The sequence below is a fragment of the Polypterus senegalus genome, chromosome 1 (assembly GCF_016835505.1).
Source record: "Polypterus senegalus isolate Bchr_013 chromosome 1, ASM1683550v1, whole genome shotgun sequence".
Classification (NCBI taxonomy): Eukaryota; Metazoa; Chordata; class Cladistia; order Polypteriformes; family Polypteridae; genus Polypterus; species Polypterus senegalus.
The window spans coordinates 170,857,576-170,882,731 of NC_053154.1; the positions used below are offsets into that span (position 1 = coordinate 170,857,576).

Consider the following 25,156-nt stretch of genomic DNA (forward strand, 5'->3'; position numbering starts at 1 on the left):
ATACATTTATACAAATACAGTCATGTCATCATCTTCTTCTGGAATATCGTCATAACTCTCCACATTCAAACCCTGAATTCCAGCCTGAATTTCTTGCTAATCCAGCTTCTTTTAGGATCCTCCAGGACTGTTGTGCGTGCTTCGATGTTTGATGAATTGTTGAATGTGATGAAGCAAAGTGCTGACATACATATGTATTCATGTTGCTTTTATATTCAAGCGTCGCATATTCCCCAACATAAAGACACGATATATTTTAAAAGTATCACATACCATCTTTTTTATTGCACCTTCACAATAGCATCAGAATGTACGGCAGCAGATTTGAGCCACATAGAAAAAAAATTAAGGACATAATGAAAATGTCTATTTTGTGATTAAAGTGGAAATTTCAGCTTTGCTTTAACCTTGAAATGTCCATTATCACCTTATAGTTTATCATTAAAGTAGACTTTGTAAATGTCATTTTTAAAATCGACCCAGTTTTTAATCTCTACGTGCTTCTTGGGGCTTCCTCCTGACCTGACAGCAGTGGCAAGCAGCAATAGATCACCACACAGAATGCATTAAATTTATGATATTCTAGCTCTCTGCACATTTAGAATTCTAAGATTTATACTTGATATTACTTTCATGATGAAATGCATTAAAATATATTTGTTACATTTCAGTGATAAATCGTTAACTTTGTTTAAATAATGAATGCTGTTAATAGTAACACATACGGGGATGGCACGGTGGCAGCGTGGTAGCACTGCAGTCTTACAGGAAGTCACATCCCTTGTGATCCCTGCCTGGAGCTTGCATGTTTTCCTGGTGGGCTTCCACAGTGTGATCAGTTTTTCATCCAAAGACCAATGGAATCCAATATTTGGGAATTTGGTAATGGTACAATAATGTTAGTGTATGTGTGTGCTTGTGTTCACCTTGCAATGAGCTGATGCACCGTCCAGGGATTTTGTTTCTGTCTTGCGCCGATGCTGCTGGAATGGTCGCATTCCCAGATTGATGGATGTAATCAATTAACATTTTTTTAGTGATATTGTTCCGAGAGATATCCTCGGAATTGAACGAATGTTTCAGGCACGCACGTCACATCACGTGAAGTATAAACCAGGCCTTAGGCGCCTTACTTTTCAGTTGACGATCTTGACTAGGGCTTATTTTTGGGATAAGGCTTATATTACAGAGCAGTCTGAAAATCATGCTAGGGGTTATTTTTGGAGTAGGTCCTATTTTTGTGAAAAAACGGTACTATATAATTATTTTAAAAAATGCACTGGTGTATTTATATAGATTCAATCTGAAAAATTACAAATGGATGCCAATACTAGTAAAAATGTATACACTGTTTATGTAAAAAGTGTAATATCTAATTTTAACTTCTTACACTGCAGCCCAGATTGTTGACTATTATAGCTATACCCATCAGTTTAAAAAAAAAAAAAAAAAAAAAAACGTTAAAACAAGATTTTCAAAATCTAGCACACCTTTTGCAGATATACAAAACAGTATAGTTTCTGAAATTTCAGGCAATTAAAGATGAAAGATCCATGTAAAAAATAACCCTAAGTATTCTTGTCAATTTCAAAAAGCAAACATGTTACCTCAGCATATATTCCTCCTGGGTCTAAGAAGTATGAATTCATCAGAACTGGGACTTAGTAAAATAGCTTGCTATTATCAGAACCATCATATTTGACACTGTGATTGTTATACAGTGTGACCAAGCTGACGTGATCCTAAAAAGTTTTCCTGGTCCCAACAGATTAAAAATGAGTAGTAAAGAAAACTAAAATTCTTAGGCTCACAGTTTAAATTTTAACCATTCAGACAAATACACTGAACCTTAAAATACAAATGAAAAACAGGATCTGACAGGTCCCAAATCTTTAATGAATTACTTGATGCCTCCTGTATGAAAAATGAGTCGAGAGGTAGGCTGAATTTGAAACTTCAGTACAAGCAGCACCACCACTTCAAATTTTCAATATTTAAAAATGTGTGCAAATTGCACAAGTTAGAAAAAAAAATAAAATTGGTTTGGGAAGTTCAGACCTGATATTTTTTTCCAAAATAGTGCAGTCTGGTCTTCAAAACTGAGACAAGCGATTCAAATAATTATGTTCCCTCTCATTCCGGCATTCAAAAATTGTTATTCTGATGTCATAATTTTACTATTGTGAATATTGTTAGCAATGCTGTTATTTAATGTTTATTCAGATTCTGGTTATCAGAAAATAACTCTTTATTAGAATATATAAGAAAGCTTGAGATATACAATGCTTATATCAAATAAATGAATAAAAAAATAAGCAAAAAGTACATGATCACCATTCTCAAAACAGTGTTGCAAAATGCTTACAGATTCAAGGCTAGCTAGAGTAAATATGTAAGAAAGAACACAATGGTATAATGAAAAAGAGAAAACAACCAGACCATTTTTAAGCAAGTATAAGCACATGCCCAGATGAAAATCACTTGGATCATGAGGACATTTGGACTCTGTACAGAAGGCTAACATGTAAACCAGGCTGTGCATAACTACATAAAATGGTAGATTGTGTATAAACCTGGCTTCTCTAATCGCCTCCTTGTGCGCCTGGAACATCTTGACGTTGTTCATGTTGGACTGCCAGTACTTAACATAACCTCCATGATCTGCTGTCAGCATCCACATGTCATTATGAGACCAAGTCATTGCTCTCACAGGGCTGTCATGGGCCTAAACAGAACAAGAATGTAGACAAGTTATAAGCAGAACATTAAGTACATGAATGACTATGCATTCAATCAGAACACAGAATTCCTGATAAACAGAACCAAAATATGTAAAACAAGAACTGTAAAACTGCTGTTTATGCAGACATGTTTAAAAAAATGTAAAAATAATAAAAAAATCACAAATGTTAATTTACAAGTCTGTTTAATGAGGCTCAGATCATGCTGACCTTAAACTAATTAGATATTCAAGTTTCCTAACTGAGGAAAGCTGAAAGTAGTCTACCCATAGGTAAAGAAAAGAACAAAACTATTTGTTTGGGAAAATAGATCCACAGTGGAGAAAAACAATGGAATTTAGGTGTTCCAAGGATACAGGCAAGCATTTTGAGGTGGATGGGCAACACACCCTTTGAAATAACTTGACATTTAAGTTATTATCAACAATGGAAATCAATACACATTCTTCAAATTGTGTGTAATTTTGAAACCATCCCATCTTGTTAAAAACTTTACTTGAATCAACCATCCACAAACTATACTTCCCCAAATTGCAAGCAAGACAGGTCTTACAAGTTAGAAGTGTAATACTACAGCTTTATTTTTGCCTTAGTCTGCATAGCCACCCCAATTTGACTTAAGTAATAACTGATGAAAAGTTCTCTGACTTTGCATTTAAACAAAAAACAAAACACACACACAGACACACAACCAATGATACCTGCAAGATTGTTTCAAAGTTGAAAGTCAGACCATTCCATAAAGTAAATTCTCCACTGGATGCGCCTGTTACTAAACGTCGCCCTTCTGGAGTCCACTGTTGAGTAATGAAAATGAAAAATATAAATAAGCCTTAAACTAATATAAAGTTGTTGTAGAATAGGAGCTCATGAATGTTTTTTAAAACTGCTTTAAAGACAAGAAAAATGTAAACATTCTATAACTTAACAGCTGGTTTCTTCTTTTTAGCTCTTATACATGTCAACATAAATGCACAACAGGGGAATCCTGAAACTACAGTATAGCTGCAGAACTGTGACTGAACCTAATTGAGAAAAGCAAAAAAAAAAAAAAAAAGTCAAAGGTTTTTATTTTAACATATTAAAGTTGTTAATCTGACTTTTAATTTGGGTACCCTTAGGTTTCTCTCTACCGCGTTCAGTATGTCCATGATGACTAATCTTTAATTAAAGTCTGAAGCAATTTTGTTTTTTTATCTACTGCTGATGCAGCAATGATACAAACATTACAGTCTTCAAATTTAAAACTGAGTCTATTTGAAAAAAAAGATACCAAACGGAACTGGTTCTATTATTTCCTTCCAACAAAATAAAATCTCATTTATTCATATATTATTAGAACCTCTCATTTCCATGGTTTAATTTCACTTATCAATTAAAGAAACATGCGTTCACTGTGTAAATTAGCTGGTCTTCCTCTTTTGAGTTACTATTGGCATGTGTAATGGAACTAAAGAAGAAAACCAGAATAGCCACAGATATGCCGTATGCTTACTTTACATGACACTATAGATAACAAGTTTTTTCCAGATGATAGAATTAAATTAAATTATTCTGCAACAGTTGTGTTGCTTGGTACTTTAAGGATTTTCAATGTACAATTTTTCTTGCCAATTTATTCCCATGTTTCTGTGTATTCTAATGGTATCTCTGTAATGTGTATCCAAACATCTTTAATGCTAGTTTTATGGTGTGTACAACTAGCATTTCACAATAAAAGAATCAGCAAAATCTTCTTGGTGCTATGTACACAGTATAGGTTGGACACAAAATGAAAACTGTTACACTTTCCTAGAATTACTTACCCGGACTACAAAAACAGGGCATTTAACTTTATTTGTTGATGTTCTGACAAACTTTGTTGTTACTGCATTCATAGGGTTATTCAGCATACCCATTGGTGGAACAAGCTGGATGGGGAGAAAAAGAAATCTCAGTAAAGCAAAAAAAAAAAAAACACAGTAAGAATTGCAAGCAGGGAGATCTGAGCAGGAGAAGATACTGGTAAATTATTTTTCCTTTTGTGCATATATTAAGCATTCAGACAGTACAAAACACTATTTAGATCCATCAAAGTAAGCAACATAAGCATCAAGGAAAACAACTCCTCTATGTCCAGTGTTTTGGAATAGATTTTTCTTTTTTATGAAGGGTGACTGATCAGGAAATGGGACTGCTGTAATCAGTAGGACCAAAACAGTGATGTGCTACATAATTGAATTACAGTCCGTATTTTTAAAGAAGTGTGGATTACAAAATTACCTAGTTCATATTGAGCTAGTTGTTCACTGTTCAGCAGCCTGTTGGACACAAATTTATCAGTCTTTCAGTCATCCACACTGCAACAACGAGGTGTCTTTTTCAGATGCATACGGCTCGAGACAGTGTTTTCAAAGTGTCCAATTTCAGGAGGTGTAGTGTAGACAAATGGCGAAAACAGAAGTTAACGTCTCCGTTTTCCAACAAACATAATTGAGTGAGCGCAACTTAATTCTGTTACATCTTGCATGCAATGTATTATTTACAGTATACCTGGAGGAAATTATGGATTTTTTTCTTTTCACATTACTTCTCTTTTAACACTAGAATTACTAGAGCCTACAAAAAAAACTCGTAGATCCGTCCCACCTTAAATCACTTCTTAAAACCGTTCTCACCTCTCCGCCAGCGTCTTTTGTTAATTTAAATGTGCTAATAAAAGAAAAGCTGCAAGTAGCCGGCTATTCCATCCCCCACTGACTGAGAACATGCACAAACTTATCCCAGCTCATGCCTTGATTGATTATCTGGGAGTGAAGTGGAGTTTTAGAGTGGAAATAATAGATCATTATTTGGAATAAACGCATTTCACGTGTGTTCCTTTTCCACATCCGACCGTAAAAACATTTTTAAAACAGAAATGTTTTTCAGATTGTAGTAGTAAATGACAAAATGTAGGCATAAACTATATAATGTATGAAGCGTTATGTCCAAATATCAAAGAAACACTTTCATTAAAGGTACAAATATAACAGAATAAGTATGCTTTTATTCAAAAATATAACTGCAGAAAAAAAGCCGGCTTAGCATGCCACATTGACACATACTTACTATAACTTTCACGGTAGCATAAGGGTATCAGCTGCTGACTAGTAATCAAAATGTCATAAGTTCAATCCCGCACGACTCAGTTTTGAGAAGTAAACTGCTTTTATTCTTACTATTTTAGAATAAAAACATATATATGATTTCAGTGTGTAACAGCCAGTGTAATTTACTTGTAAAGGTTTTTTTTTTTAAATTCACTTTTCATTCTCTCAGTCGTGTTCAGGATCCTTTCCTACCCCCGCCCCCCCATCTGACACTGCTGTTTTCACATAAAGATGCGCTATAGCACTGCAGCGTACTTGTGACTGCATTCTCGTACCAATGCTTGCGAACTGAAGTGCCTGTGTGTACTTTTCGTGGCATTACACGTCTATTTTTTCAGCATGCCCGTGTCGCTCAAACAAAGGAACATATGTTGGTGTACAAGTATAACATAACAAGTGCACTTTTATTCTAGATTATAAGTGAAGAAAAAATACAGCAAGTTACAGTAGGCTGTTGATACGACAGCTTGTGTGGTGCAATGCTAAGAACTGCTGATTTCCGATCCGTGCTATATAAAATCATCACATTCAAATATTGACAATTCCCACACACCCTTCCTACATTTACGACATGTGTACAGTAATCCCTCCTCGATTGCGGGGGTTGTGTTCCAGAACCCCTTGCGATAGATGAAAATCCGCGAAGTAGAAACCATATGTTTGTATAGTTATTTTTATATATTTTAAGCCCTTATAAACTCTCCCACACTGTTAACATTATTAGAGCCCTCTAGACATGAAATAACACCCTTTAGTCAAAAGTTTAAACTGTGCTCCATGACAAGACAGAGATGACAGTTCTTTCTCACAATTAAAAGAATGCAAATATATCTTCTTCTCTTCAGGAGCAGAGAATTTCAGAGAGAGAGTGAGAGAGCTCACTCGCAAAGAAAAGCAAACAATCAAAAAATCAATACGTGTGCTTTTAAGTATTCCAAAGCACCGCAATAAAACGGCATTTTTTAGAGGAGCGTCAGTATCTTCTAAGCAAACAGCTTCTGTGCAAACAGCCCCTCTGCTCACATCTCCTCCGTCAGGCGCAGAGAACGTCAGAGAGAGAGAGAGAGAGAGAGAGAGAGAGATTAAAGCCAACAATCAAAAAATCAATAAGTGTGCTTTTGGAAGCACCGCCGATAAAGCGGCATTTCCTGGAGGTGCGTCCGTATTCACTAGGCAAACAGCTTCTGTGCAAACAGCACCTCTGCTCACACCCCCTCCGTCAGGCGCAGAGAATGCCAGAGAGGGTGAGATAGAGGCAAAGACAAGCAAACAATCAAGCACCACGCGGGAAGCATATCTTAAAGCATTGAGGAGTTTTAGTTAATATGTAATACATGCTCTGATTGGGTAGCTTCTAAGCCATCCGCCAATAGCGTCCCTTGTATGAAATCAACTGGGCAAACAAACTGAGGAAGCATGTCCCATAAATTAAAAGACCCATTGTCCGCAGAAATGCGCAAACCAGCGAAAAATCTGTGATATATATTTAGATATGCTTACATTTAAAATCCGCGATAGAGTGAAGCCGCGAAAGTCGAAGCGCGATATAGCAAGGGATTACTGTACTTGTATCAGTGTACACATCTCTCTGTGCTATGGTTCCTATTAGGGCCGATTTATACTTCACGCTCAGAATGCGTACACGCCCGCATCATGGCTGCCACGCGTTCCCAGCGTTCATTTCACACGTCCTCTGAGCAGGTCCTCAGAAATTAACGCAATGCGTGCGCAAGTTGCAGTACCAGCAAAAAGTCGGGGGGCGCAGTGTGCTAAAAGTCGGAACATGACGTCTGAGTCTCTGTTTACTATCTACATGTGACAGCAAGCCTCTATGGAGATCCTTCGGGGATCGATGTGCGCGCTTTGCTGTTTGATGAATGGTTCAAAGTGGTGAAGCAAAATGCCGACATACAGATGCATTTGTGGTGCTTTTATATTCAAGCGTCGCATATTCTTGATCGTAATGACACGATACATTTTAAAAGTCTCACATACCATCTTTTGTGCCGTGCATTTCTCACGTAATCACGTTAAATGACTGTGAACGCAGTACGTAGAAAACAAGGAGGAGCTCCAAAGAGCGCTGAAGAAAACATGCATTATGCAATTGAGAAGGCAGCGAAATAATAAGAAGTGAGCGAGTGACGCATACAAGCATATTCATAAGTGCAGCTATTGTGGAAACAAAGCATGGTGTAAACCGTAAGTTTAAATTAAGTTTATAGACACGCTCCCGCTGCCGTTTGTCATGCACAGTGACGCATACAAGCATATTCATGAGTGCAGCTACTTCGGAAACAAAGCACGGTGTAAACCTAAAGTTTAAATTAAGTTCATAGACAGGCTGCCGCTGCAGTTTCTCATGCCCACAACTCATACGATACTCGCGGGATACAAGTTTAATGAGAGGACGCAGGGTATAAATGAGAGTTTTGATCACTTTGTAACTAAGTTAAAATTGCTGGTGAAGGACTGTGCTTATGCAAATTCCGATAGACTGTGTTTGTGGGGGGGATTGACATCATCATCTCCCCTCCCATTCACCTCATTTCATTCACTTCATTTCGCTCTGAGCTGAGCTCCGCAGCTAACGTGGTCTTGCGGAAGCAACTTTGTGACGCTGCCACCAAATACTCACAAAAAAATCCACAAGTTAATACACACGCTGTCTCTAGGGTTTCTCCACACTTTGAATCCTCCAGGCACTACTGAGCATAATCTAATTTTGAGGTTTGGGACACCAATAATATTACTGAAAACCTTACCGCCATCGAGACTATGTAACAGCACGAGACTTTAGGTCATGTGTCTGTAAAAGAACCTAATTGAGGCAACTATTTTTACTGGCGGTTGCTCAGGGGAGAGAATTTGTATTCCTCGCATCCCCGTTATACTCTCTGATCTCCCATTTCTATTCAAATGCCTCCAATTTCCAGTAAGGCGCTGCTTCGTCATGACAATTAATAAGTCTCAGGGACAGACCCTACAATAGGTTACATTGACAATCATGTTACGTTATTTTTAAAATGTTTCCTTTTCTTAGCACAAGCACAGCTAAGAAGCTTCCATGCATGTGCTCCATAACGCGTTAAAAAATAATGCATTTAATCACACTTTCAATTCCAAGCAAAGGGGAACTTTTGTCAATGCATGATTTCCTGGTACATTGATTACATTGATGCACACATCAGTGCTACAAAAATGGAAGAGTCCGAGAGGCAAATTTCATTTCAAAAGACTACCCGACGGAAGCCTTGATAAAAGCGTGGTTTTGTGCAAACTGCACAAAAAGGACTTTGCATACCACTGAAGCACTTCAACCTTATGGTACCATTTAAATGCAAAACATGTTACAGCGAGCACAGAAACTGTGTATGCTGTTAGCACTAGCAGTACGAGTTCGAGTACCAACAAAAGGTGTCAGCAGCCCAAACTTGATGAAATGACTGGCTTCAGGACCAAAATTAGTAAGTCAACATCGGTCAAACTTACAAATTCTCTCACAAAATGGATTGCTTTGGACTGTAGACCACTAACAGTGGTGGAAGATAGGGGGTTAGAAAATGTGCTACAGAGAGCGTCACTTTCCAACTGCCGTGCTGAGAGACTATTTCAAGTAAAATTCAACAACTTTATGACACCGAAAAGCAAGCAAAATTAGATGCATTACAGAAAGCGGACTTTGTGGCTCTTACTGGGGATCATTGGACTTCCTTGACCGTTAGTAATTTTAATTACATCTAATTACAAAATGTTCAATGATCACAGTGTTTTAGCCAAATGTACAAAATAATTTTGGCTAAGGTTACTCAGAGTTTAAAGGTGAAGCTGGTCAAATTACCTTTTATGTTTCTGCCTTATTTTTTTAAGAAGAAAAACTGCACTTTATGTTGAAATTTTTCTTATTATTTAAAGACAATACCATGTACTTAAAGTACTTAGAATACCACTTTATTTTTAAGTCTGCCCAATTTTAGCCAGGGATGATATTTTTGTTTCTGTTTTGAATTGAAATGCAGTTTAAATGCTTTTTTTTTTTTTTAGAAATTAAAAGAGCTTGAGTTTATAATATTCATGTCTATTATATGATTCTGTTGCCCACTAAAACCCTTTTACATTAAAAAAAAAATTTGCGCTTTGGGGCAAATTTACTTGTGCGATTAATCAAGATTAATTAATTACAAAGCCTCTAATTTTTTTAATATAGTCCCACCCCTAATATATAATATATATATAATATATATATATATATATATATATATATATATATATATATTATACTGCTCAAAAGAATTAAAGGAACACTTTTTAATCAGAGTATAGCATAAAGTCAATGAAACTTATGGGATATTAATCAGGTCAGTTAAGTAGAAGAGGGGGTTGTTAATCAGTTTCAGCTGCTGTGGTGTTAATTAAATTAACAACAGATGCACTAGAGGGGCAACAATGAGATGACCCCCAAAACAGGAATGGTTTAACAGGTGGAGGCCACTGACATTTTTTGTCATCTGTTCTGACTGTTTCTTCAATAGTTTTGCATTTGGCTACAGTCAGTGTCACTACTGGTAGCATGAGGCGATACCTGGACCCTACAGAGGTTGCACAGTTAGTCCAACTTCTCCAGGATGGCACATCAATACGTGTCATTGCCAGAAGGTTTGCTGTGTCTCCCTGCACAGACTCAAGGGCATGGAGGAGATTTCTAGGAGAAAGCAGTTACTCTAGGAGAGTTGGAGAGGGCCATAGAAGGTCCATAACCCATCAGCAGGACCAGTATCTGCTCCTTTGGGCAAGGAGGAACAGGATGAGCACTGCCAGAGCCCTACAAAATGACCTCCAGCAGGCCACTGGTGTGAATGTCTCTGACCAAACAACCAAAAAGACTTCATGAGGGTGACCCAAGGGCCCCATGTCCTCCAATGTGCCCTGAGCTCACTGCCCAGCAGCATGCAGCTCGATTGGCATTCGCCATAGAATACCAGAATTGGCAGATGCACCACTGGTGCCCTGTGCTTTTTACAGATGAGAGCAGGTTCACCCTGAGCACATGACAGAAGTGAAAGGGTCTGGAGAAGCCATGGAGAACATTATGCTGCCTGTAACATCATTCAGCATGAGCAGTTTGGTGGTGGGTTAATGATTGTCTGGGGAGGCATATCCATGGAGGGTCACACAGACCGCTACAGGCTTGACAAAGGCACCTTGGCTGCCATTAGGTATCAGGATGAAATCCTTGGACCCATTGTCAGACCCAATGCTGGTACAGTGGCTCCTGGTGCACGACAATTCCTGGCCTCATGTGGTGAGAGTATGCAGGCAGTTCCTGGAGGATGAAGGAATTGATACCACTGACTGGCCACCACACTTTCCTGACCTAAATCCAATAGAACACCTCTGGGACATTATGTTTTGGTCCATCCAATGCCACCAGGTTGCACCTCAGACTGTCCAGGAGCTCAGTGATGCCCTGGTCCAGATCTGGGAGGAGATCCCCCACAACACCATCTGTCATCTCATTAGAAGCATGCACCGATGTTGTCAGGCATGTATATAAGAACACAGGGGCCATACAAAGTGCTGCATACAATTTTGAGTTGCTGCAATTAAATTTTGGCAAAATGGACTAGCCTGCCACATAATTTTTTCACTCTGATTTTTGGGGCGTCTTTGAATTCAGGGCTCTGTAGGTTTATCATTTTCATTTCCATCAAACGATGTGGCATCCTTTCGTTCCTAAAACATTACCCAGTCTATATCAGTATAGATATCCAGGAGGATTTCTTTTTCCCATTTAGATCTGATGTGTTTTCAAAGTGTTCCGTTAATTTTTTTGAGCAGTTTATTCACATTATATATATATATATATATATATATATATATATATATATATATATATATATATATATATATATATATATATATATATATATATATATATATATATATATATATATATATATATATATATATATATATATATATATATATATATATATATATATATATATACAGTATATATATATATATATATATATATATATATATATATATACACAGTATATATATATATATATATATATATATATATACATATATATATATATATATATATATATATATATATATATATATATATATATATATATATATATATATATATATATATATATATATATATATATATATATATATATATATATATATACTGTGTATACACAGTGTATATATATATATATATATATATATATATATATATATATATATGCCAGAAACACTATTGACAATGACAAAACAATTATATTGTCAATCATGTTACGTTATTATTAAAATGTTTCCTTTTCTTTTTCATTGATTCTTTAATGCACTACTTCTCCACTGCAAAGCGTGGGTATTTTGCTAGTTGTAAATAATCTGCAAAAGTTGTTATTCTAAGTGTTATTGCTTATTTCATTGTCATTGTACATTTTACCATTTTTTCAGTTTTCATTTTTTCAATTATTGTTGAATTTGTTGTATTTGTTCCATCAAAAACAAAGAGAAAAGTGTTATTTAACTCTTTGAGGGCTGAATATTTTTTCCAAAAAACAGTTTCTGAAAAGCAATGGTTTCACACAGAAATCAACATAAAACGTCTGTTGCTGCAGGCTGTGCCTGGCAGTTTGCCAAGAGTGTGCGGCAGGCTTGCTGCCAGGCTGTCTTCACTGGTCGCTGCAAATTGCAATTTGGTTTCTACCTCTTATCATTGCTAAGTGGCAGTCCTCCTGGCGAACATTGCCGTAGGCATGTCAGCTGCATGAACGTGTTCAGCACCACAATTAGCTGGGGTCAAGTCAGCTGAAGCTGGAATCTCACATTCGTTTTCGATCACTTGTATCAAAATCAGAGACCGACAAATCATAGTCCAGTTCAGAGAGAATAGGCAAAACTTCGTCCGCAGAGTATTTTGCTTTACGAGCTTGCTTTGATCTCTCGCCATTATGTCAGTGCCATTTTTGCTGTTGTTTGCGCCTTACTACTCACACGAGCACAGGAAATCAATCAAACCAATGAAGCTAACTTTTCTCCTTGCAACGAGAGTCCAACTAAAACATAAAAGTTGGTTTTGTCACAGTTTACAGTTGATTACCATCGTCAACTCCTCCTTTTGACAAAAGTCGACATCAGCCCTGAAAGAGTTAAAGCAACAACCTGCAAAACTGTTTCCCATATAACCAACAGGTAGCCAGCCAAATGTGGCAGATATGATTTGTTTTTAATGATTGAATGTGGTGTGCAAAATTGTCATACAAATAAATGTTCACTTTGTCTGTAATTCTTGTCCAGACAGATGAAGTCTCATTTCTCTCTGTATCTTATAAATATGTATATCGGCTTCGGTATCGGCACATAAGTACACAGACATTATCGGATACCGGCATTGGCCCAAAATTCCCACATCAGTGCATCTCTAATATATATTAAATTGTTCTTTAAGAACAGGGACAGATTTTCTCACAAAATACAACTAGCTGGTTTACAAACTTTATACTGCATGCAAGAGGGTAAATTAATCTTTTGCATAAAAGAAACAAAAAATGATGTCAAACTTCAATCTTAGGCATTAATGGAGTGAGTATTTTAACCTACTTTTCCAGCTGGATATGAAAAGCGCGATTGGTTAACAGCAGTCATTGCTTTTTATCCATCAAAACTGAAGTCTCTACTTAAACCTGTGTACAACTGAGGTTTTAAAAATCGATCCAACATACAGGGTAAGAGATGAATCATATCCTTGATTAATTATTTTTTGAAAGCTGACTTCACTTGGAGAAACAGGAGGGAATCTGAAATAAATTGTGCTTTATGCATCTTGATTTGATTTAAGTTATGAAAGAACAATGAAAACATGCCTGACTGTAACAGTTCGTTATATTGATTAGGAATTTATGATGAAAAGCAGATGCTTGCGAAAGGCATACTTTCCTCAAAAGTGTAGCTGGAACTGCTTAAGGACCAGAAATCGCATAAGAGAAGCAAAGACTTTGCATAACAACAAAGGATAAAAGGGTGAGTGCCATTGCTACCAATACCAGAATCAGACACCAGGGCTCTTTAAATAAATAAATGCATACATAGGTAGAAAAATAAGTAAATAAACAAATATAAACACATGCTTTGGTTTGAACACACACCAAAATGACTATAAAACATGAAAATTATAATATTGGCTAAAAGTACTCAGTGTTTGTGCGTCAAGGAGAAGATGTGCGGCATTCTTTATAAAGGCACTCAGTTTTGTTTTAATACTCTCCTTTGCTACTAAACCTTTTTAGTTTACTTAATGTGTGCGGAACCACATCATATATTGTTCTTTGAATCAGCGTAGGATCAGTTTGATGGAAGCTTTTGGAATACAATGCCTGCATTACTGCATTAACCTCATCACTAAATGAACTGTGGTTTGCGGTTTGTGTTCTGCCCTCTAACCATAAAAAGCTTCTTTGGAACATGAACAGTACACTTCTTATTTTTAATGTTGCTTTACAATAATGGTGTAGTATGTCATAGATACATTATTCAAACAAACACCCATTCACTATAAACCCACTTAATCCGATCCAGGGTTGCCAAGGTAGGAACCACTGTCAGGCAATTGAAGGCAATACTTAAGCATACTAATTCAATGTGATTTTATAATCACCATTTAACCAAAGACATGTGTCCTTGGGATATCACTGAAAATCTGAAGTAACACAAACAGAAAAATAAGCAGATATGAAGTGAGCATAAACAGTGCTCCACTAGAGGTCTGAATCTAGAACTCTGGAACTATTAGGAAGAGGTGGTAAGTACTGTTCTATCCAATAATAAAAATGGAAGAAAAACAAAAACTATTTTTGGCATAGTTGATTTAACACCAAATGTTCACATCAGAAAGATAAAAGGGCAAGACTGTGATCTTCCAGTTAAGAAATACAGGGATTCATTCATAAACTTTGATGCTTGCTTTCTGCCCTATTCCAAACACGTTAAACACAGCTAACTAAAAGTTTAATGTAAAAGTTACACAAAAAGATTATGCAAATTTATCACTAGATAAACTCCACACAATATAAATTTTACTTACTTCATTATAATAACCAGCATCAGGCTGGATTGCTCGAAAATCACGATGGTCCCTTTGCCAGAGGCGATTCTGTGCAAATGGAAAAGAAAAAATACAATAAGAACAGGCACAGTGGTGATATAGGAGGACTTGTACACAAATGATTTAAACAGTAGGCCTTAAATGATTACCACATGGAGATTAAAGGCAAAATAAATGAAACCCATTTTACTCTCTTTATTTGTAACAGTACATCTAATTCATTACACAAACAGCTAAACTCTCTACCTGGAGAAATCTATTATCTTAAAAAAAAAAACCTCAATTTGGATTAAGAGTAATTTTTTTTTTTAAACTTTTTCCCAGTACCACTTAAACTACCATTGAGATTGTTTTCAAATTAAAGAAAATGTGTCTATATTGGTGACAACAATTCATTTATTTAAACATTGGAAGAGTGTTCTCAGGGGTTATCACTGGTTTGTGAAAGTGATAAGCTAAAGTGCCATGTACTGTGTATCCAGTTTATTGGGAAGGAAAAAAGAGAGAGAGATCCCACTTCACAACTTAGTTTGTTGCTCCCTTCTTCAAGGTCATCAGTTTTCTTTTCCTTCGTGCTGACAGAACTGCTGATAGACCTACTCTATGGTCAAATCATTCTCATTTACCCGACTTATTTTACAGCTATTAACTGCAGAAGTGCAATAGATCAAATTGTCATTAACTGAATGGACTATATACAGCGCATCCGGAAAGTATTCACAGCACATCACTTTTTCCACATTTTCTAATGTTATAGCCAAAATGGATTAAATTCATTTTTTTCCTCAGAATTCTACACACAACACCCCATAATGACAACGTGAAAAAAGTTTACTTGAGATTTTTGCAAATTTATTAAAAATAAAAAAAATTGAGAAAGCACATGTACATAAATATTCAAAGCCTTTGCCATGAAGCTCAAAATTGAACTCAGGTGCATTCTGTTTCCCCTGATCATCCTTGAGATGTTTCTGCAGCTTAATTGGAGTCCACGTGTGGTAAATTCAGTTGATTGGACATGATTTGGAAAGGTACACACCTGTCTATGTTAGGTCCCACAGTTGACAGTTCATGTCAGAGCACAAACCAAGCATGAAGTCAAAGGAATTGTCTGTAGACTCCGAGACAGGATTGTCTCGAGGCACAAATCTGGGGAAGGTTACAGAAAAATGTCTGCTGCTTTGAAGGTCCCAATGAGCACATCCGTAAGTGGAAGAAGTTCGAAACTACCAGGACTCTTCGTAGAGCTGGCCGGCCATCTAAACTGAGCGATCGGGGGAGAAGGGCCTTAGTCAGGGAGGTGACCAAGAACCCGATGGTCACTCTGTCAGAGCTCCAGAGGTCCTCTGTGGAGAGCCTTCCAGAAGGACAACCATCTCTGCAGCAATCCACCAATCAGGCCTGTATGGTAGAGTGGCCAGACGGAAGCCACTCCTTTTTAAAAGGCACATGGCAGCCTGCCTGGAGTTTGCCAGAAGGCACTTGAAGGACACTCAGACCATGAGAAACAAAATTCTCTGGTCTGATGAGACAAAGATTGAACTCTCTGGGGTGAATGCCAGGGATCACATTTGGAGGAAACCAGGCACTGCTCATCACCAGCCCAATACCATCCCTACAGGGAAGCATGGTGGTGGCAGCATCATGCTGTGGGGATATTTTTCAGCGGCAGGAACTGGGAGACTAGTCAGGATAAAGGGAAAGATGACTGCAATGTACAGAGACATCCTGGATGAAAACCTGCTCCAGAGCACATCTTTCAGCAGGACAACGACCCTAAGCACACAGCGACAATATGAAAGGAGCAGCTTCAGGACAACTGTGTAAATGTCCTTGAGTGGCCCAGCCAGAGCCCAGACTTGAATCCAATTGAACATCTCTGGAGAGATCTTAAAATGGCTGTACACCGACGCTTGCCATCCAACCTGATGGAGCTTGAGGTGCTGCAAAGAGGAATGGGCGAAACTGGCCAAGGACAGGTGTGCCAAGATTGTTGCATCATATTCAAAAAGACTTGAGGCTATAACTGCTGTCAAATGTGCATCGACAAAGTATTGAGCAGTCTTCTTGATCTTCCATATCCTGTCTAACTACCATTAGGAGTGTCAAAAGAACCAATACTTTCAGTGCCAGTCAATATCAATGTTCCAAAAACAAACAGTAACTTCCAGCTTTCCAGACTCGCACACAATTACAAACGGACAAATACAGTATATTTCTAGACATGATTTTGGTGTATCATCTTCATGACAGGATAATTTCAGTGTGTAACTGCATGAATCATGCTTATTATTTTAATAAAACCAAAACAGAAACATAAGTTTGTGTTATTACCACTTTTACCCCATCGGTGTCAGTTCGTAAATAGCTTCATGCATGCTTGGTGAGCACAATGGATGTGACTGATCAGATGTCAGTTTTAATTGTTCAACTTGTAGTGTCACAACATTGTAAGAGGAGACAAAATAACAGTGTAATTAATCACTTTTTATAACCATGTCATATAAAGAACGTAGAAAGGAACAGAGGCTTTGCATTCATTCTCTGATTATGTCAAACACATCCAGTGATCCGTTTTTTAACTGGTTTGTGCAGTTCATGGGCACAAGGGAAACATCACATGCACCATACACTTTGAATAGAGGACTGCAGTGCAAATAGTTTAGCAAATAAAAGCAGAGGCACATTTTAAGCAAAGAATTTGCGTCATTTGTTTGATTTCTGAAGCCAACCTAAATGTCTATTCATATAAACCACAAAATGTGACAAATGTAGTGAAAGCACGTCATATAATTGAATATATATGTTGCTGAGTGTAATGTAGTCTACCAGTTAAAAAGCAGGTCCAACTAATTAATATTCAAAGTGTGGACTAGTACAATGGCCAAGCAATGAAAAAACTCTAATCAGTCATATAACGATACTTTAAAAAAAGCACAACAAAGAGTGTTTTACCGGAAATAATTACATTTTGGACAAATGTAAAAATGAAAAAAAAAAGTTCAGTTCAGTTTGTTTTTAACAGGCTAATAATGCAAACATTAATCTAGCAAATATTACAAACCCTAACTGAGTGATTCTCTGAAAATCATATTTTAAAAGCATGTTGTTACACAACAATGGCTTTAAAAAGTTGAATTAAAAAATTCTGTTTTACCTTGAATTCACTATATCAGATATAATGCCAGAAAGCAGTATTTTTCAATTACTGGAAAGAAAACGTCAGAATAAATTTGGAATGTACACATGAGATAAATAAGGTAGTCCATGCCGATATCATTATTTATATACCCAATGCTGAAATGTCCTTAAGATTATAAAATGTCCCTCATTTGTGGAAACACTGGGAGGATCCCCATGTCTATTCCATATTAAAACTGAAGTCCTCCCAGGTATTTTGCCATTTATGAGTGCCAATTCCAGTTTACTTAAATAATAGGTAACACCCTGAGGAGTATACCTGTATTTAAAAGCCTCTACTACTGTGGCAGTGTTGTGTACTTTCTGGCAGGTAATGTGGTGTAGTGGTTAAGTCTTTGGACATCAATCCCGGAGGGTTGTAAGTTCAAATCCAGCTACTGACGCTGTGTGACCATGAGCAGGTCACTTCACCTGCCTGTGCTCAAACTGGAAAAACAAAAGAAATGGAGATGGTTGTATCTCAAATATTGTAAGTCACCATGAATTAAGGCGACAGCCAAGTAAGTGTACAAGTATTTACTGTATACATTTTTTATTCTATTACAGAAAAATGCATAATACTGCTCACTTTAATAATGGAGATATTTTCAATAAAAAGTCCCTATAGAGGATTTGTATTTTTTCCAATGCTATCAAAAGGTATCAATTATTATGAAATTACACTGGTACTGGTACTGAATAAGAAAATTTTGGTATCATGAAACCCCTAACTAGCATTTCTTAATGACATTTTAGACTGTTAATTGGAAGCACAATGAGTTATGTTTATATCCTTAAAGCCAAATGTAATTTGTTATTCTGTGTTGTATACAAATTAAATGTGAAAACTTCCACACAGGTGAATACTTTTATGGGCAATGCATAACAGAAAAAATAAAACACAAGTTTCACATTCTACATTGAAGCATAAGCTACTGTGTATATTTTACTGAGTTTATGATTCAGGGGGTGTGATTAGAAAAATTTTCTAATGCATCTTGATCCATCTCAATTGTTGCCTTGCTGTATGACTACTTCTTGATTTTAAAATAAAATGATCAATTACAAAAAATAAGGTGAATTAAATCTCATTTTTTATGAACATAACACAAGATCAAACTGAAGTGCTAATTAGCAGGTTGCATCATGTGTCAACTTAAAAAAAAAGTGTTAACCTAACGTGCCACTTTGTAAAATTTCTTTCCAAGAATCCTCCTTGCAACAGTTATGAACAACACATAAAATCCATCAAACAAAAATGTGCTGTATCAATTAAAAATGTCTATTTTCATGCAAATTGTTTTCTGTCACCTTTTAAATAGTATTTTCTGTGAACCATAAATTGAAATAATGACCATTCTAGAAAATCAATAGGCAATATGAAGCCATTATATTCCTTGCAAATGCAACATGCTATATTTGCTAGTGAATGCTGGAACATTTAAAGTTTTTGTATAGGAACAGCAGCCTGTTTACATGCCCTGATTGAAGTGTGACTTGATATAATAGACGAAACTAGCAATTTAGTATCGACTCAAAAGCTTAATTTTTCAAATAAGCTTTAAATGTCAAACTGGAGACTCTTATTTTAATGCACAGACTGTCAGATGTTAAATTCATGAAGCCAATCTACTGCAAAAATCTGCCTAACATCTTTTAAAAGGTAAAATACTGTATCCTTTTTCTATTACAGGCTACAGGCTATTTTAAACTGGTCCTGTATTACTCCATTATGCCATACTACAGTATTTTGACATTGAAAATGAAATTACTGTTTAATGTTGTTCAGCACGATTCACCATAGACCCCTGTACAATCAGAAACTGTGTCTGTTCTGTAAGAAAACACACAATTAACCTTTTTTCCTCATCCATCACTAAAAATTAAATACAGTAACTAACAAACGATAATGTGAAGTGTTTAGCTTCATACATCACCCATCACGAAGCTGACAGGAGATCAGAATTCATTTACAGATAAAAAATTAAATTTTGGGAGGAGAAGCACAAAACCTGTGAAAATGTTAAGTATCAAAATAATCCAATCATAGATTCAGCTGTCTTACATTTTTACTCAGATTATCCTGCATTAGTTGGTTTTGCAACTTCTGTAATCATTGCACATGGTTTGACATTAATGGTTGCCATGCTTCTGCTGGAAATCAGGTTGAGGCAACTGGTAACCAATTTTTGGCCTTTGTTTGCCACCAGTGACAACCACTTTAGTGACTTAACAGCTGTGGATTGGGACTGGATGATTTTGGCTCATTATGTATAACAGGCAGATTAGTTTATAAGTGTTCAAATGACATACCGTTTTCAAATAATGACATTTTCATTCAAGGATGTGTGTGTACTTACGCAAGAGAGCAAGTGAGACAGAGACAGATTTGATGTCATTCAAGTGGTTAGTAGAATATAAAATAAGCACTTTCACAAAGAAATAACAAAACAAGTCTGCATTTATTCAAGATTAAAACTGAAGGAAAAATTCAAGCAACAACAAGATATCAAGAAGACATAATTTACCAGAGTTTGTGAGTCTGCTTATATCCATTCAGCGAAATCTTTTACAAATAGCAAAAAAATTACACTATGTGTTACAGACTCAAATCAAAAGTACGTTTAAATTATATAATAGTAATAATAATAGCAGGTCTCTGCTCAAAACGGTAAATGTGGGAAGACCCGGGATTGAACCCGCAACCTCTTCATTATGAGGTAGCTGTTCTTACCTTTGTACCAGCCAAACAGACATGTCTAGTTTGTGTCAATTTATATTTGGGTTTTGGTTTTTATACATTGATGGCAACATGTAAATTAAATAATTTGTTTTTCTTCAGTTATATTCTTAAATAAAATTGCATGTTTGGTTATTTCTTTAGTGAAATGTGTTTACTTGATATCTGGACTTCAATCTTCACCCATTACATAATTCACATCAACATTTTCTCATTATTAATATAACATGAAAAAAGTTTTAGCTGGGTGTTAAAACATTTTTGCCTCACATTCCTATTATACTACATTATACTACACAGAGAGTCATAGACATGAAATGTATGTATTCCACATAATATATTATTTACCCTATACAATTCCAAACACCTAACTCCCAGATAAAGATTAGTTTAGCTGTGAAAATTTTGTGTCCAACAGTGGGAGACGAGTGAGCAGTCTGCCTGCTGCCAGTGCTAATCGACCCATTTGCAAAACAAAGATGCTGATGAGGAGGTACCACGTTATTTAAAGTGGCCCAGCATTATGAATATTTTAATAGGCTTAAGGAATTCTAGTGTTAACTTACACCTGAAATTAAAATGCATTTCCAGTGTCTGCATCATGTCCAGACAATGATCAGATGGATCCCCCACCTCCCAAAGAAATACAGGGCTGTTCACATTTATCTGCGCAGAACAGCATTTTATAGCTATTATACTGTAGTTAGAATGGAAAGGAGCTGCTCATAATGACTGAACAAGAAAATGTCAAAATAAAGTGACATGCTGCAATGCCATAAAGAATTTTAATGTTTTATAATGATGAGCAAACCCTGTGGTGCTCAACTTGACATGAGTTTGGAGAAATTACAGAAATATTCACGAACTTTGCCAAACACCATAAAATGCATTAAAGTCAATGGGGAAAGAAGAAAAAAAAAACTGTTTTGAGTGGATCATAATAGTGCAATGGTGTTTAAGTGCCCCTAAGGGATAGAGAAACATCTTCAAAATATGCTAGACCAGGAGTCTCCAACCTTTTTTCCCCCCTGAGAGCAACTTACCTATACTAATAAAAGGCAAAGCCCTCACTGACTTTCTGACTGACTGACTCACCACTAATTCTCCAACTTCCCATGTAGGTAGAAAGCTGAAATTTGGCAGGCTTATTCCTTACAGCTTACTTACAAAAGTTAAGCAGGTTTCATTTCGAAATTCTACACGTAACGGTCATAACGGACGACAACGTCGCATAACGTCCGCCATGTTGAACTTTCTGATTTATGGCCCCGTCTTCACGCAATTTGGTAGGCGGCTTCCCTGCGCTTAACCAAACCGATGTACTTACTTATTTCGATGGTATGACGCCACTGTCGGCCGCCATATTGAACTTTCCAACGTCACCAATTTTCAAACTTCACGTGTAGGTAGAAGGCTAACCCCATCGTCACGAAATTTGGTAGGTGGCTTCCCTGCGCTAACCAAAACCGATGTACGTCCTTATTTCGGTGGTATAACGCCACTGTCGGTCGTCATATTGAATTTTCCAAAGGTCACTAATTCTTCCCGTGTAGGTAAAAGGCTGAAATTTGGCAGGCTCATTCCTTACAGCTTATTTACAAAAGTTAAGCAGGTTTCATTTCGAAATTCTACGCATAATGGTAATAACGGTCAACAACATTCGCCATATTGAACTTTCTTATTTATGGCCCCATCTTCTCAAAATTTGATAGGCGGCTTCCCTGCACTAACCGAAACCAATGTACGTACTTATTTTGGTGGTATGATGCCACTGTCAGCTGCCATATTGAACTTTTCAACAGTCTTTGTTACTTATGGGCCAATCTTCAAGAAATCTGGTACACGGGTTCCCAACGCTAAATGAATCCTACTTGCATACATATATACGTCCATAGCCTGCAGCTCGGTCACCGTGTGAGGTGGCGTTGGGTCCCCCATCCCAAAGCCTCCCACGTTGTTGGCTGCCTGCCTATATAAGACTGTCCGTCACTCTGGTCTCTATATTCCCTTCCTTGCTTCGCCATGGGATTCACGTCTCACTACTGATAACTACAGTTTTTTGTTTAATCCATGGCTTCTCCGCGGTTTTATTGTTTGTTTATTACAATTATAATTATTGTATAGGTATTTAAGACTTACTTTACATTGCTCAGGTACCCATTTCCTTTATCATTCCAACCCCCATTACCATGTCTATTGAAGTGATCACCATCGATCAAAGAACTGTCACTTACCGAGTGGTTTACATGCCTGGAGATGGTACCTACCTTTTCCATTCTCTTTGTTACATAGTGCACGGCCATATCAGGCTCACTCTTGATACCCGGAGGAACATTGTGTCTTATGTATTGAATGACTGGGAAAGGTTCAAGGTGTGGACTGATGACGGTACAGGAGATGATTTTACTACACAGGAGCACTATAAGAGTGAAATGCTTAAGCCCTTCACCTATGGTTCTGCATGTGAGTTGATGGCTGCGGCTGAATTGTTTGGTTGTCGCTTTCAAGTGTACCGAAATGGCCAAACGTTTTATACCTTTCGACAAACGCCACTGCCTCTTAAACATCTTAGATTCACAGGTGACACTTTGATGTTTATGAATGTTTAAACTCTCAAAAGCTGGATGTGATTTTATCGATGAAACCGGTTGTGTGCTTACAATGCTTGACAGATATCGAATGTTACTTCAACACAACAAATCCTGCAAATACCGTCGTAATTGAAACAAACCATGAAACTCAAACTAATTATGACAGCAGCAATCCAAGCTGTGAGATTTGAAACAAGATTACTGTTCACAACGCCAACTGTAAGTTGCATGCTCAAGAGTAAGCTCAGCACACAGCTTGGTCATGTTACAAGAGGAGGGCCGAGCTGATAACATAGTGTACAAAAAGATCCTTAAAAAATAATTATTGGCATATTTTCCCTCAGTTTAAAAAGGTTAAATTAATAATAAATTAAATTAATAAAATTATTTAAAATTTCAATGCAGTACTTCACTGCTGCGAAGCGTAGGTATTTTGCTAGTACATATATATATATACACACATATATATGTATAGATATATACATACATATATATATACATACATACATATACATATACATATACATATATACACATATACATATATATACACATATACATATATATACACATATATATACATATATACACATATACATACATATATATATATATATATATATATATATATATATATATATATATATATGTATACACACATATATATATCTATACTAATAAAAGGCAAAGCCCTCGATGACTGACTGATTGACTCACTCACTCACTGACTCATCACTAATTCTCCAACTTCCTGTGTAGGTAGAAGGCGGAAATGTGGCAGGCTTATTCCTTACAGCTTACTTACAGAAGTTAAGCAGGTTTCATTTCGAAATTCTACACGTAAGGGTCATAACGGTCGACAACGTCCGCCATGTTGAACTTTCTTATTTATGGCACCATCTTCACGAAATTTGGTAGGCGGCTTCCCTGCACTAACCGAAACCGATGTACGTACTTATTTCGATGGTAAGACGCCACTGTCGGCCACCATATTGAACTTTCCAACGTCAGTTATTTTCCAATTTCCCGTGTAAGTAGAAGGCTGACCCCATCTTCACGAATATTGGTAAGTGGGTTCCCTGCTCTAACCAACACCAATGTACGTACTTATTTCGGTTGTATGACGCCACTGTCGGCCGCCATATTGAATTTTCCAAACATCACTAATTCTCCAACTTCCCGTGTAGGTAGAAGGCTGAAATTTGGCAGGCTCATTCCTTACAGCTTACATACAAAAGTTAAGCAGGTTTCATTTAGAAATTCTACGTGTAACGGTCAAGAATGTCCGCCATGTTGAACTTTCTTATTCATGGCTCTATCTTCACAAAATTTGGTAGGCGGCTTTCCCTGCGCTACCCGAAACCAAAGTACATACTTATTTCGGTGGTATGACGCCACTGGTATATATGTAGACTCAAACCCATTATGACAGCAGCAATCTAAGCTGTGAGAAAACAGTAAAAACGGGGGCGTGTCAGACGTCGTGGTACATTTTCTGATGCAGCTAGATGAAAAGTTTGTATCGCCGCCAAATACACAAAACAATTACTTTGACAATCATGTTACATTATTTTTAAAATGTTTCCTTTTCTTTTTCATAACTTCTTTAACACACGACATCGCTACGAAGCGCAGGTATTTTGCTA

At 36.8% G+C, this 25,156-nt stretch overlaps 1 protein-coding gene across 3 annotated transcripts in view; it reads right to left on the minus strand.

The window, feature by feature from the left end:
• Positions 1 to 25,156, minus strand: part of wdr33 (WD repeat domain 33) — a 217,738-nt gene that overhangs the window by 112,674 nt on the left and 79,908 nt on the right. For all 3 annotated transcript variants that reach the window (XM_039762909.1, XM_039762898.1, XM_039762920.1), the window contains exons 3-6: positions 14,979 to 15,047; positions 4,547 to 4,651; positions 3,443 to 3,538; positions 2,574 to 2,725 (exon numbers count right to left, since the gene is read on the minus strand). In XM_039762909.1, the coding sequence (XP_039618843.1) occupies positions 2,574 to 2,725; positions 3,443 to 3,538; positions 4,547 to 4,651; positions 14,979 to 15,047 (422 nt within the window). The remainder of the gene's footprint in view (positions 1 to 2,573; positions 2,726 to 3,442; positions 3,539 to 4,546; positions 4,652 to 14,978; positions 15,048 to 25,156) is intronic.